The sequence below is a fragment of the Strix uralensis genome, chromosome 4 (genome assembly GCF_047716275.1).
Source record: "Strix uralensis isolate ZFMK-TIS-50842 chromosome 4, bStrUra1, whole genome shotgun sequence".
Lineage (NCBI taxonomy): Eukaryota > Metazoa > Chordata > Aves > Strigiformes > Strigidae > Strix > Strix uralensis.
The window spans coordinates 103,689,720-103,704,721 of record NC_133975.1 but is presented as its reverse complement, the minus strand read 5'-3'; the positions used below and the strand labels follow the sequence as shown (position 1 = coordinate 103,704,721).

Below are 15,002 nucleotides of genomic sequence, written 5' to 3'. Positions count from 1 at the left end.
ATATCATATAAGCCCAGCTCTAATGTGGTATCAGTTCATATCTGACCCAATAAACATTGACTTCAACCAGAGTGATCATAGTAGGATCAGGCCCTATATATTTTAAAAGTTCCTCCGTCAGCTTTACTTTACATCAGCCATGTTTGAAATATTGTGTTAAAACTGACAAGATTGTAATTACTATTCTACTATAGTCTGTTTAAAAAAGACACAGTGTTTCTTTTTAAGATCCTGGACTTCTTGAGGCACCTAATGTAAATAAGTACACACGAAATTCAGACTGCTAAGGAAAAATGAGAAACTCAAGTCAGATTTCCATCATCGGCTGAGATGAACCAAGACTTATATATACCACTGTTGGAGACTTACTGCAGTGGAAAACAAGTATTTTTCATAAACCCTTGAAAAGTAACACCACCAAAATATTAATTTCTTGTAATTGATACCTTTTTGAAAAAAATGCAAAAGGTTTGTTAGGTGAACAGTAATGACAGAACTATTTAAAATATGGGTTCCAGTCAAAGAAAATCAGGATAGAAAACTGTGCAGAAGGACATTCTTACAGGCCTGAGGCTCTAATCACAAAACAGAGTGATGGAGATGAACCAATACTGCATGGATTAGCAATGAATTATTTTGAACTATAATCATGTGCCAGCACAAAGGGGAGGTAAAAACTAGCCATTACTCACAAGCTGATCTGCAGATAAAAAGAAAAAAAAGTAAAAAGGGGAAAAAATTTATATGCTAAACTGAATCGGGAGAATAATGAAAATCTAAAATGTTGTTACACTTCAAGTAACATTCTATTTAATGTCTTTCGTGTACTGTATAATATCGAGTATTTACACAATACAATCTGTAAGATACTGGGGCTAAAGCAGGGTTAAATCAGACAACTCTTCTGTAAATTAGTACTGGATAATAATATGTGCTGAAAAATATCCTAATAGAAGAGTTAGTTTTAAAATAACATACATGGGCACTAATTTCTCCCACTGTAAAATTGCAGGAAATACATATATATACATGCATAGATAGAGATATATGCAAATGTGTATATGCACATGCACACTTATGTATACATGTGCATATATAATGAGGGATTTAATTTCCATTAGTCCATCTGAAAGCAAAGCACCACCATCTTAAGATTCAATGTTAGTTTTCCCACTCGGGAGAAAAAAAAATGTTAGAACTAATTTTGTGAGAAAAGAAAAATCAAAACTGCTATCCACAAAGATTCCTGAGATTCTTATGAACAGACTGTTTAAATGAAGAGCACTTTAATCAGTAGAGGAATCCTCACGTTTCTAATGTCTTGCTGTGCATTCTGCAGGTTATAGTAGCAGCTGGTAGAGGTCATATATCTTTTGTGAGCATCCCAAAAAGGCTCACTGCCAGACTGTTAAATTATGAATAAGCAATGAACAAAAGAATGCAGATACGGTGGTGACAAGATAATCCAAGCAAATTTATCTATGACAAATTTCACAGGATTAACAAATTACATTTACACAGAACAATAAAAATGTGCAAAAAAAAAGGATGAGCCTACTTTTCCCTCACAGCATTAGAGGAAAAAAAATCGCCATTCCAATGCATGTATTTACATTTAACTTTATCTAAAGTAAGACATTTATAGCTTGCTGAAGACAATCAACTAGCATTATTTCCTTTTAAGCAAATACATATACTGTGTTAATCTAACATACAACATATGCCTACACTTTCCAGTATACATGTATACAAGTCACTGGAAAATCTTTTAAAGTTTTCCTCACAATTAGTAAAAAGCAGAATAAATATAGAATAATTCTAATTTTGCTTTTCAGGTGGAATATTCTGCCATTCTCTGTCAGTTAAAAGACACTTTTTCCCTTAATCATTTTGGGGTTTGTTCCTATTTGATCAAACAAATATTGTAATATATGATAATTGCCACAAGAAAAATATAAGTAATGAATAGGACTTAAATACTTTTTGCAGTAGTATCACAAAACCATTAATAATCAATTTTTTAAAAAGTCATCACTCTGAAAGGATTTCTAAATCCAGAATCTAAATACTGGGTGTTCCTAAAGATGCACGTTCAGTATGTCAAATAATTTTGAGGGGAAGAAGAGGGAATTTGCAGTGTTTGCTACATCCTGTGGTCCCCTATTCTGGTCTTGAGAAGTGATACAAAAACAGAATTCGAAAAACTGCCCTCAAAAAGCATGGAATAACAGTTTCCAAATCGCAATTCTGTAGAGAAGCATTTTTCTTCCTGTTAACAAAGGAATAACAGGAAAGACATCAACTCTTAGTTTCAAAATTTAAGTGTAAGTAGGGTGACTGATAAAAGGAACAGCATATATGTTTGAAAGATCTGGAATTTGCTGCATCTTTTCTATCATGCTTCTCATCTCAAGTCTGTATTTTCTGTCGCCTCCATTTATTTCTTGTTGTTTGTTGATCCGAAACAGTTGTTTAATAAAAATAAATCTCGAATAAAAATGGGCCTTCTGAAATCATATATTTCATTTACGTATCAAATATATGTTCTCATTACAGAGCACTGACTACAAACAGGAAACCTCACTATTAAAGTGAACATCCAATTAATTAAGATACTTTAGTAAACTACTTGGATCCTTCAAACACTGCTACTTGAGTACCATTTATCTAGCTCATTCAGCCGTTGAAAAAAATTACTGTACTTTTGATTTTCCACAAGAAATGCAAGTTTTGTTGTAAAACTGAACAGCAACTCAGAAAGAATGAACAAATAAATTAGCCCAAAGCATTTGTTTCTCTTTTTATGTTCACCTTCTATTTGTTACTTACTGAGAGAAAACAGTTTTGTTTTTTTACAGTGCAGTTTTTTTGAGAACCTCCTGTCCATACTGTTAGTAATTTATGCAAAGGTGAAGCAAACATGCCAATCCTACATCTAACTACAGTCAGACAAATAAAATCAGCTACTTTTTTTTGCAGCTGTGAAGGTTGAAGGATACGTACCACTGGCAACTATTCTCTTTTTTTAAGACTTTTTTTCTGTTTTAATCCCACTGCCAGCACTGTACAGATTCAGTCACTTAGTTCTTTCTATTGACCTCAACCTTGACCTGTGAAGACTGCCCACTTACATTTTTTTTCCCACTAAGTAACAAATTCGGCCTCCCATCATCTCTTAAGAAAAAACAGCTTTCTAACAAGCGTTCTTCTAAAATTTGGTACGTTATACTTTTGCTAAATGAATTACAGCCTTGGCAGGACGATTCTGGGCCACCTAACTCCTATAAGCCTAGGCTGTGAGTAAACTGATCATAATGTGAATTTGCACATGACTTTCAAACATGACGCATAAGCAAGAGGAAAAAAAAATCCCCCCAACATAAATATAACAGTTCTGTACCTAAATTCGAGCAAAACTATAACCCTTTAAGATTTAATCCAAAATTATTTTCAAAGACTATTCATTACTCAATAAAATTCAGTTTAAAACAATGTAATGTGTAATGAAGCCTGTCCTAAATTCCTGTTGGGGACAAAATTCCCAGGCAAGTATTTTAAAAGGGGCTTATAGGATTTAGGTGCCCATATTTCACTGAAATGCAGTGTGTGTTGGATGCCTAAATCCAATAGGCTCTTCAGAAAATCCAAGCCCCAGGGACATTATTGTAGATTACATACACACATATTATTCAGAGTATATCCTGTAAATTCACTATATACATATGTAAACCTAACATGCCTGCAGGTAATGGAACAGTACTTTTCCACTTAAATTATTTAACGTAAGTGTTGAACTTCTATTATATATCAAGCTAACAGCTAATTTTAAATTGCAATCAAGCCATTCTCTGAAAGCACTTTATTTCAGAGGAGGTTTTGCCTGTAAAAGAAATGTAAATCCCTCTAACGAAGGCAGTCTAATCTTTGAATACACAGTCAAAATGGGGGCTGGAATTTCATTCCCAGTGCTAACATTGACATCTTCTGCCACTTCTGCTAGTTCTCAAAAATCTTTTGTGCATAACTATCTCATCAGTAAAACGTGTAGAACAGTGTTTACAGGCCTTTTGAAGCACACTAAGCTATATAAAGAAACATATCTACAGAAATACTCAGTATTAATATTAAAGTCTTCTTCAGACATTGTATGACATCAGTGAGAAGTTCCCTAGAACAGACAAATGACAAGATATGGCCAAAGAGTGAAAGTCCAAAATGCAACATATAAGAAAGGCTAGGAAAATATTCTGTAACAAATCTTCAAAACTCTGCTTTCGGTAATCTCTTTCAAATTCTTGCTTACATATCACTTGTTCTTTAATGTGCCTGACTCTCGCCTGCATGCAGAGCGCTGGGTAAGGGCTGGCATAACTCTCAGTATCTAGCTGCAGCAGGCTGAGACCAGAATCTCCTTGAGGACTGCTACATTTTTACTTGAGAATCTCAAGACTTCCGTGTTTTATAATAATACACAGATGCAAAGTTCACTCCTCCTCCCACTAAGTACGATAAAGTTTGTCACTGTGATCTCACTGAGAACAAATTCACATCTATTGAATTATATGGTAAAAGTACTATTATCCTTGCTTGTGATTCTCTGTAGTATACTTTAATTATACGCATAATTTCATTTGGGACTTTTCTAAAGATTAAGGTAAAACTCAAACCCAATACTCTCCCAAAGACAGGGTCCAGTCCTGCCAAGTTACAGACACAAATACTGTCCTACCGTTAACATACCTTCTCTGTCCTGTGTAATATGCTACTATAGCATACAAAATTAATGAATATTTTTACTACTCGAAGTCCTGTTCAAATCAATGGCACAACAGTCCTATTCATTTGACTAGGACTTTGTGTATTGCAAAACTACTGCTCGAGCTAGTCACAGAACAATGCTCTAGTCATATAAGACATGGCAGCAACCATTATATTCTTACTATAGCACATCTTCTTATGCAGAAAAATGCAGTATTATTACAAATTATCCTTATTATGCAAAGTCCTATTAAACAAAAAGTCACGCACCTCATTCGCACTAATGGGACTTTGTATGTTAAAGATAACACGCAGTAGCCTTATAAATATTACATAGAAAGAAATTGCCTCTTCTGAAAAAATGCAATTATTATGAAATGAATTTTCAAAATATTTCCTCTCATGGCCATAAATCTTTAGCAACTTCTTTAAAAAAAAAAAAAATAGACCAAACATTAAGCATAAACAAACAAACCAACCAACCAAAGAAACAGATGACTGGGGCGCAAATGCAAAGTCTTGGCTATGTACCTTAAAAATATCTTATGTTTAAAATATAAAACCAAATTTCCAGGCTGACATCCTGCAGGACAAGTTCGCTTGATTCATTTTGAAACAATGTGACTAATGCTGAAATCTCATCTCACATAAGGTGCTTTTACACCTGCAAGAGCCTCTAGTGACAACAACACAAAATGAATCTGATGGACTGACTGAATATAAGGTTTATTCACATGAGATGAGATTTCAGGAAACGGTCTCATAACACTAAATTCAAAAAACCCAATTACTTAATTGATATCAAATGAAATTCTGCCATGTTTGTAAAACAATTTCATCTTACTGACCTCAATGGGAGCAGAATCAATCCCAAAATGTTAATAAAATGGTAACAGTTAGTTTTCATGGTCCGTATCAGCTATTCAAAATTCTTATCTTAAAAAGATTTAGCAATAAAGAGGGTATTGTTATAAAGATCATTTTATGAAACAAACATTTATTTAAACATTGTACTTTTTAGGAAGGATGCTGCTGAAACTTATGCCTAGAATGTCAATTTTCAACAACTGTTTTACATCACTCTCGCAGTAAAATTCCCATCTGGGCTGGCAACTTGTGTGCCAAGTTTCAAACAAATGTGATTTGAAACTGCCAATATATTAGACTCCGAAATTCAAGTAAGACACTAATAAAAGGAGATGGATATTGACAATATATCCTGATATGCCCTTAAAAATACCTATGGTTCTGGGTGCTGTATTAATCTGTTAACAAAACTCTCTAATTATTTATAACTTATAGCATTAGAATATAATGCCATTAAATTGGTACAAAACAAGCTAACTGGATATAAGTTGTAAGAAAAAAATCAGTTGTGCTGTGAAGAATGTAGAAACAGTGCTGCAGACAAAACCCTGTTATTCAGAATCCCATTAGTTACTGAAAATATGTAATATAACTTTTGTTGATCAATACTCTCGTGTAAGCTCTAAATAATGTATGATTCCAGTGGAGAAAAATGCAGCAAATCAAATATGGTGGGAGAATGTTTCAAATTATGAAGAGTAGTATGACTGCTAATCCATAAATCAGAAATCGGAAAGATTGTTGTAATGTGGGAGGGCTCTATTTAATAAAGGTCATTATAACTCCTGGCTCTAGAGCTATAAGATCTAATATCCTCTCTGGTAGCTTTATGATATGCCCATGCATTACTGTTCTTGTTGACAGTCTGTTGCCTTGGAAATATTTCATTATTTCAGTTTTTCCATTTGTAGACCCTTGGCCTTGTGATATGAAGGCCACCCTATTTCATATTTTCGATTATCATTTAAGCAATCTTCTGGAGCTATTTATATAAAAGCAAGTGTTAGACAATGCATATCATCATTTATCACTGCTATGTTTAAGCTCATGCTCTAGAAAGAAATGCCAAAATAAAGGGTTTTTTTCTCTTTCACTTTAAACCAATAGCACTGTGATATTATGATATGCTTTACAAATCAATGCTGGCATATTATATGCATGACACTTCTGTGTATTTAATTTTCTTGGTTATATATCCACACAACTGAACAGTCCTAAACTGCTATTGTAACTGTAGAATTTGCTAACACTCATAGTTTAAAAGAAAACCTAACAAATACAAGTGTGTTACTTTTCAAACATTCTTTAAAAAACCTAAACAGGTGGAAAAAGTTTCAAAACAATTCAAGTGCTTGGTTGCATCAGAAGCTACTACTTTTTACATTTGTTTTGTAATCACTAACCTCTGGCTTGAAAAAATATAACACAAGCTACCTAAAAGCTGTTGAAGTGAAGACTAAACACAGAATGTACACAAAGTTCACTTACAAGATTCTTAATCTTGAGAACTAGTTTACTGAAGTAGTAACTAAGAAGAGACTACAAAACCCCTTAAGTAACTGATACGTGCCTGTATTTCAAAAAACTTGGCTCAGAAAGCTGAAAGGATGCGTACAAAGACAGCTTAAATAAACAGTTACATGCAAGACTTCAGGAGCACATTACATAACTTTTAATAAAATGTACATAAGTGCCTGCTTATTGAAGCATTGATCGACATTCTCCAAAACTTTTTTTTGAAGAACAAACAGATCGCAGTTATTTCTGTTACAAAAATTGTCATCAACTTCTACATGTGATATTTGTACCTAAAACTGTTCAGAGCATTGTAAAGAGTGATGATAAAGTGAACCCTAAGGGCAAAAACCAACTGCTTGGACACTAGGGCAAGTTTGTGGCTATTAGTGTTCTAGAAATTTAGACTACTTTTTTCCCCTGAAATGATTACTCCTCCCACTCCCTACAGGGAAAAACTACTCCGATCCAACCTTTAAAATGACAGCATCAGAGCTGAACAAGAAGATGCTATTAAAGGGCATTAAATTAAATACAGTATATCCTCCTACAACTTCAATCAGAATTTCAGACCAAGTGTTATTTAGTTCAGCTCTCAAGTGGAGCAGAATAACAAATCGCGCACTTTGATTTACCTTCTCCGAATGCCAAATGGAGACAGGTGATAAAGAAAGCACTCATGCACAGGCTATGAAGTTTCCCCTAGAAATTAATTCTATCTTCAAGATTCCTATCTCAGAGAAATTCCCAAAATGGCACACAAATATGCTTCTGCTGGAGAGATTACTGAAGCTATCCTGGCAAATACACTTAGCACTAATACAGTACCATTCTCAGAAAGAAGACAGCCGAATTGTGTGTTGGGGGGGGGGGGGACAGGACTTATTGATACAAATTGTTTTTCCAACAAAGAACTCTGCAGGAGAAAAGCCTGCTGCTAGAAGTGTTATTAACACAGTAGAAACGCCTTTGCAGGCACTGAAATGGAGATTTAAAAAATATTTATAGTTGAAGATGAAAATCTGTAAGTTAAGTCATTGACTTCTGAGGATGCACTGTTTTCCCATTATACGTATCTCCAAATTCTGCTACATATCAATATAGCCTTGTCAAAGTGCAACAGTTAATACTAATGCATCTAACACAGCCGCAGTAACACTTCAGCGGCGAATATGAAATGTAGGGTTTTCTGATACCGGGCAGTCTGCTTCCTTAGGAAAAATGGCATAGCTATTTAGATAAAATCTGTGGGTTTTGGAAGTTGTACCAGAAATGCTGATCATACTAAAAAATATGTTTGAAATTAAGATTAAAATGAGCCCGATTCCCTAGACTTTATTTTTGTTTAAATATTTTTCAGACTTACTTGTGCTGTGAAATATAAACTGAGTAACACATGACCTAGCTACTTTGAAAAGCTGTCTAAATGTTAAATTCCGTTTTTACAGCTAACCAGGAACCTTCCTCACCCCTTACCCTCAAGTTCACTTGTAACTCTGAAGTGACGGGGGGTGCCCACCCCAAACCCTCTGGCTGCTCTCCTTCTGGGCATACATCTCATCGCAGTGCAGCAATGGAGCTTTGAATACTTTTGTAAGAATCACAAAGTAACATCACATGAACTTGTACTCTTGTTTCCTACCAGTCACTTCTAGAAAGATTCACTTTACTAGAACAAATCCGCTACGGGCAATTCGTGTCACCAGCAGAGCAGATTAATTGCGAGGAGCACTCTCCCCCGACGAAAGTATACGGGGCAGGCGGCGGGCCGAGAAGCAAACGGGGGGAGTGCAACCCCCCCACGCCCCCCCCCCGCCCGCCCCCGCCTCCCGCCGCGGGCCCCGCGCACCGCCGCACCGCCTCCCCGCCCGCCCGCGCACCGGCTCCGCTCGGCCCGCCCCGGGGGGCGCCGGCACCCGCGGCCCGCCCGGCGGCGGCAGCGGCGGAGCAGGGGGGGGGCCGGGCCGGGCCGGGCAGCCCCGCGGGCGCAGCCGGCGGCGCGGCCCCCCCGCTCCGGCCTAGCCGCACTTGAACCGCACCGGCGGGGCCGGCCCCTCCGCCCGGCAAGCCGGGCCTGGCGCGGCGCCCCGCCGCCCCCGGAGCCGCCGAGGGCCGCCCGGGGGGGGCCTCCCGCCTCCGCGCGCGCACACACACACACACACACACACGCCCGCTCGCCAACGCGCCCCGCCAAGCACCGGCTCCGGGAAGCCGCGGCGGTGCGGCTGCCGGAGCGGGGCTGCTGCTGCGCGGCTCGCCCTGTGTGTGTGTGTGTGTGTGTGTCTGTGTCTGTGTCTGTGTGTGCGTGTGTGTGTGTGTGTGCGCGTGCGGCTGGCGGTACGCACGAGGAGGAACTCCCGGTGCCCGGCTGTGCGAGCAGCGGGTGCCGGCGGCAGGTCCCCCCACCCCGGCATGGCAGCCAGCCCCGGCCCCCGGCGGCGGCGGCACGGCACGGCCCGGCGCTGCTGCGGCTGCTGCTGCTGCAGGTTCAATAAAGAGAAAGTGTTACCGTTCTCGCCTGGAAGGATCCTGCTGAAAGCTTGGCTTGGTGGGCGCCATCTTCCTGGGATTTTTTTTTTTTTTTCTCCTCTCTCCCTTACTTTTCCCCCTCCTGATGTTGGTGTGTGTTGTGTGTCTAGCAGCAGCAGCGGCGGCAGCAATGGCCCTGCTTAGCCAGACAGGCTAAGGAAAAGTACTGAGGCCAAAGCATCGCGGGCTCCCACTCCTCCGCGCAGTCCTGGTGCAGGTTGCTCGCTCGCTCGCTTGCTTGCTAGCGCTGCTGCAGCCGCTGCCGCCGTCCATAAGCCGAGGAGCGGAGGGAGCCGGGGCCCCGCCGGCCCCAGAGACATGCCCAGCGCAGGCAGCGGCGGCGGCCGGCGGCGGCGGCGGCGGCGGCGGCGGCGGCGGGGGGAGCGAGCCGCGGCGCAGCCCCGGCGGGCAGCCCGGCCGCTGGCATCGCCCGGCAGGTGCGGCACACACACACACACGCACACACACACGCACGCACACCCAGCGCACACCCACACTCGCACCCCCTCGCCCGCGGACCGGGCTACGCGGGGCGCCAGGCCATGGGACTAGCGGGGCGGGGGCGGGGGAGGGAAGGAGGGGAGTCAGGGATCTCCGGGCTTGACCGCTGTGAAAGTATTTCTGGGCATTTTCCAGCTGCTTCCCCAGCTCCGCTCCCACTCTGCGTGCAGGGGACACAGCCTCCGCCGCCGGCGCAACAACGCCACTCAGTTGCAGTTTCGCACACTTTCCTCCTCGGAGCCTGGGCTCCAGCGGGGAAGAGGGGCTGAGGGAGGGAGGCGGGCGGACAGGCAACTCTGCGGGGGCGCACCGCGCCCGGGCGGCGTGTCCCCCGTGGGCTCCCACGGCGGAGGACGGGCCCGGGCCGGGGGGAGGCGAGCGCCCGGCGGCCCGCAGGGCCGGACGCGGGGCTGCCTGGGGCCCGCCCGCGGGGACGCGGGGGCACCCCCCGGTCCCCTCCGAGAATGTGGCCGCACGTCCTGAGAGCACCCGCTAGGTGCGGGCGGAATGAAGGGCGTAATGCTGGAAACGCTAACGAGAGTGATGGCCCGCTCGGCGGGGAGAGGGTGTAGCACTTCACGCTGGTTTATTGGAGATTATGAAACTAATCACGAAATAAAGGAGCGGGGAAAAGAAACCGCTACCTTAATTGTTCCTTCCAGGACGTCGGGAAAACCCGAGCGCTGAGAGCTTTTAAAGGAGAAATCACTCCTTCGCTAAAAGCTTTCCATCTCCAAGGTAACTTTGTGGCAGCTCTGCTGCTGCCTTGGAAGTGCAGCTCCTGGGCCTGATCCCGCTCCCAGGGAAAAGCTAGCGGGCTTCCTTGGGGAAAGGAGCAAGCCCCGAAAGTGGCGGGGATTTATTCACGAGAAACGTTTCCGCGACAACTCCAAAAGTTGGGGGGGGGGAATGGGGGGTGAGCGCGCGTGAGCCGCAGGGGACCGCCGATGGGGAAGAAGTTAGCGAAGCACCTGGAAGTTTGGCTGCGGGGCGTCGGCCTCGCACCGAGGCCGGAGTGTTTCTTCCCGCAGGAGGCAACCGCACCGACGTAACTTTGCGCGGAGCGGCCCGGACCGCCCGCGGAGCCCCGGGGACGGGACAGGACAGGACGGGACGGGACGGGATGGGATGGATGGCGGGGTGGGGGAGGGATGGGATGGAGGGGGGAGCCGCTGCCCTCCCCGCGCTGCGCACGTGCGGCCTCCGCGCGGCCGTTGCGCACGTGCGCAGCCGCCGCAGGCGGGATGGCGGCCGCCTGGCCCCGGGTCCCGCCACCCCACGGCGGCGGCACCCCGGGGCTAGCCGCGCTGCCGGGGCGGCGGGAGGCGGCCGGGGGTGCAGGTGGAGATGAAGAACTGGAGAGAGGGGGGTCTAGAAAGTACCACATGCCGTTCCCTGCCGGCAAATCTCTCTCCTCGCCTCCAAAAAGGGGGGAAAAGAAAAAAAAAAAAAAAAAAAAGTTAACAGGTGTCACCTCGGCTTTTGCAATAGCATAAGAAGCTGTCGGTGTCTGCTATATTTTAAGAGTTTCCAGAGAGCACGAAGAAAAATCGTTCTACGTAAAGCACGCTGTTTTGTCGATAATATATAGCCAAAATTTGGAAGAAGTGCAAAAATGTTTCCCCTTGTTAGGTTAGTGTGCGAGACATCCAGACTGGTCTGGATTCCTGTTAGTCAAAGTACTTGGATGTCTGCTAAGCACTATTTGGATTAGAGGTGTTAGTTTGTCAGAGAAGTATTGCTTTTTTAACTTCTTCCTGATTACAGACTGACATAATCAAACCATTAAACGCGAAGTACGAAAAAAATGGCATGCTGCCTTGTCTATATATTTCTGTTTAACTTAAAGTCTCCAGAGGTCTCTTTCATTTGTCTAAAAGCCAATCTGACATTTCTGACCCTTGACTTCCCCACTTCACAGACTAAACTATTGTGATTGCTGCCTGTACTTCCTCGTTAAAGTGTCCGTCAGTTTCCATTGTAATTTAAATATTTTATAAGTGACAAAAATCATACAGAAACCATGAAAGGAAATAAACTTTAATCCGTTCTTTATATCTCTCACATTCAAGCTTGCTTTTTTTTTTTAATATATGAAAAATTGGTGTGTTTGCTTGAGCAAAACAAGACTCGTACTTAGTTTCAAATGTTTCTCAGCTAAGAAATTGCTTAGGCATCATCAGGGATTATTTCAGGAGTATCAGCTTCCTATTAATTTTTCATTTAATAAAACCTACAAAAGTTACCACCAAACGTTGTCTATCATGGGCATCAAATGGAAAATACATCATGTGTTTTCCAAAACTATAGGAAGCAACTCAAAGTTGCTGAACAACAAAACAGGCAATGGTCGATTATCTAAATCTGGCTCCTAAGCCAGTTAAGTTTGAAATATTACACTGAAACTTCCTGTGATTTTTTTTTTTCTTTTACATCATAGAGATATTTAGTTTGGATATTTGAGATTATACCACATTTTTCTCAGTATTTAATTTAATGAAATAGTGGAAAGCAAGATACTTGGGACAGTGCCATTTTTATTGCATTTAGAGAAATGTAAACGTTTTGCTCCGATTTCTGCCTACATTTATCTGTTGTCATCTACTTTTTTTTGAGGATTCAGCTTCGGTTGTAAGCTTCTGATAGCGAAAACTAACAGATTCAAACTTCACGTTTTGCCTCGTAGAAACACAAAGACGTGTCAGGTAATTAATTAAGCTTCACGTTAGTATCAGCACATATCGATGAATTGTTAGGGGAAATGGGGAAGGTCTTTAAACTTCATTATGACTTACTGCCAACTTTCTACGCTTGCTTCCTAAAGGCGCTCTCTGTGAATTTCCTGCATTTGCATTAGAATGCATTTAAGATGAAAAAATAACAGTGCTGAGTATACTTAGGGTTTCGTGCTATATTTCCCTGTGGTAACAGGTGACATGATAATACTGTTAAAACTACTATGTGGAATTGCAAGTGTGCAACCCCAAGTGAAAATTGTTCTTTTTCTTGGTTGAAAGCAAATTATCAATCAGCATACCATGATCAATTATCCCCCTGGCTGCCACACACTGGGATTTGCACAAGGCATTGACATTGAGAAATTCCTCTTTAGAAAGGATGAGCGGACGGGATCCCAAACTTTGCAGCAGCCAAGCTAAGCTGCCGGGGTCTCACTTTTTTTTTTTTCTTTTTTTTTTTTTTTTTTCCTATTGTTGCTTTCCAGCTCATCCAAGACAAAACTAGGAGAATGTGTTTACTTCTCAGTGCATTTTAAAAGATGCTGTATTTAAAAAAAGAAAAAAAAAAAAAAAGAAAAAACCCTCCCCTCCAACCAAGCCCTCCCCCGACAAACAACAAGGAGAGATTAAAAAAAAAAAAAAAAAAAAAGAAAACAAAGAAACACAAAGCACAAAGAAAAAGCAAGTGAGGGAGCCTCGAGAAGAGCCGCACAGCCCTCTCCCACTCGGTGCTCACCGTTGTTGGTAGGAGGTGATGCCCTGGACGTTTTGCGGGTTGCCGTTGGCCGCGGCGCCGGCTCGCCCCATGCCCGGCGCCGCCGGCACCCCCCCGGCCGCCCCGCCGGCCGCCGCCGCCGTCACCTGCACGCTGAAATCCGGGAAGATCCTGATCATCCCCGCGGCTCAGCACCCGGCTAGTCTCGGCGAAGAGGTGCAGCAGCAGCGACTCTCCCTCCGGCGGCTGCAGCAGCAGAGCCAGGCACGCTGCAATCCCATTAGTGAGTGGCGGCCGCTGGGAGTGAGGAAGGGCTCTTTGATGTGAGCTGCTGGGCTGCGATGGAGAGGAGTTTGGGGGGGCTGGGGGTAAGGGGGGGGGGGGATTTTACCGAACTGCAAACATGCAACGCGTGATGATTGGGGGGGGGGGGGGGCGGGGGGGGGGGGGGGGGGGGGGAGGGTGGAATAGCAAAGCTACAAAAAAAAAAGAAAAAAAAAAAGGTATGTCTAATACCACTGGAGCTGTAGAAGAGAAAAATCCAAGCTGAGGAGGGACAGGGAGGAGAGAGGGGGGCGCAATTACTTTAGCGGTGCAGTGAAAATGATGAGCAGCAAATGTTGCCTTTTTTCCCTCCTCCTTCTCGTCCCTCCACCCCCCACCCTCCACCCAAAATGCAAGTCTTAGAGGATTTCTCTGTCTCAATGAAGTAATAATAAAGGCGGCTGACCACAGTCTGGGCTAGCGCCAACTGTGCGGGGGGGAGGGGGAGGAATATCCCTGCTCCCAGAGTCCTGAGGAGAAGAGGAAGAGTGGAGGATTGTTGCAGCACAAGTTCTTGCTCTTGGTAACTTGCTTTTGCTCCCCCCCCCCCCGCCTTTTCTTTCTTTCTATGAAGGGACGGTTTTCACAAGCGAGGAAATGCGCCGCTTTTGTGCAATGGCAGAGTTTCTTCCCTATTATAGGGAGCTGACTCTCCTCCCCTCCTAGTGTGCAGCAATGTTATTGCTAGTCAAACTTGTAAGGTGTGCGGTGCGTGTGCACGCACGGATCCCTACTGCTGCTTCAACATATCAATTACACCGCCGAGAGCTGCGGAGCGGCCCCTCGCCAGGCTCCCCTCCGGCGGCGGGCGCGGCGGGCGGCTCGGCCCGGGCCCCCGCGGGACGCGCGGCCGCAGCCCCCGACTCCTTTGTGCCGCCCCGGGCTGCGCGCAGCCCCCCCGCCTTGCGCGCCGGGCGGCCTGCCCTCCGCCCCCCCCCCGCGCCGAGGGCTCAAACCGGGCCGCGGCGGTGCGCGGCCCCGCCGGAGCCGGGGCCACCCGCCGCCGAGGGCGGACGCCGGGAGCGAAGCGCGGAAAGTTGGGCGGGGAGCGCGGG

The 15,002-nt window shown here is 44.2% G+C and overlaps 1 protein-coding gene across 2 annotated transcripts in view; it reads right to left on the bottom strand.

The window, feature by feature from the left end:
- Positions 1-13,967, bottom strand: part of NPAS3 (neuronal PAS domain protein 3) — a 623,184-nt gene extending 609,217 nt beyond the window's left edge. Inside the window, exon 1 of one of the 2 annotated variants that reach the window (XM_074868268.1) lies at positions 13,645-13,967. In XM_074868268.1, coding sequence (XP_074724369.1) covers positions 13,645-13,802 — 158 coding nt within the window. In that variant the 5' untranslated portion in view covers positions 13,803-13,967. Of the gene's footprint in view, positions 1-9,649; positions 9,863-13,644 lie in introns of those variants that run through there. The other variant, XM_074868269.1, reaches the window with a different exon arrangement.
- Between the last annotated feature and the right edge of the window lie 1,035 nt (positions 13,968-15,002).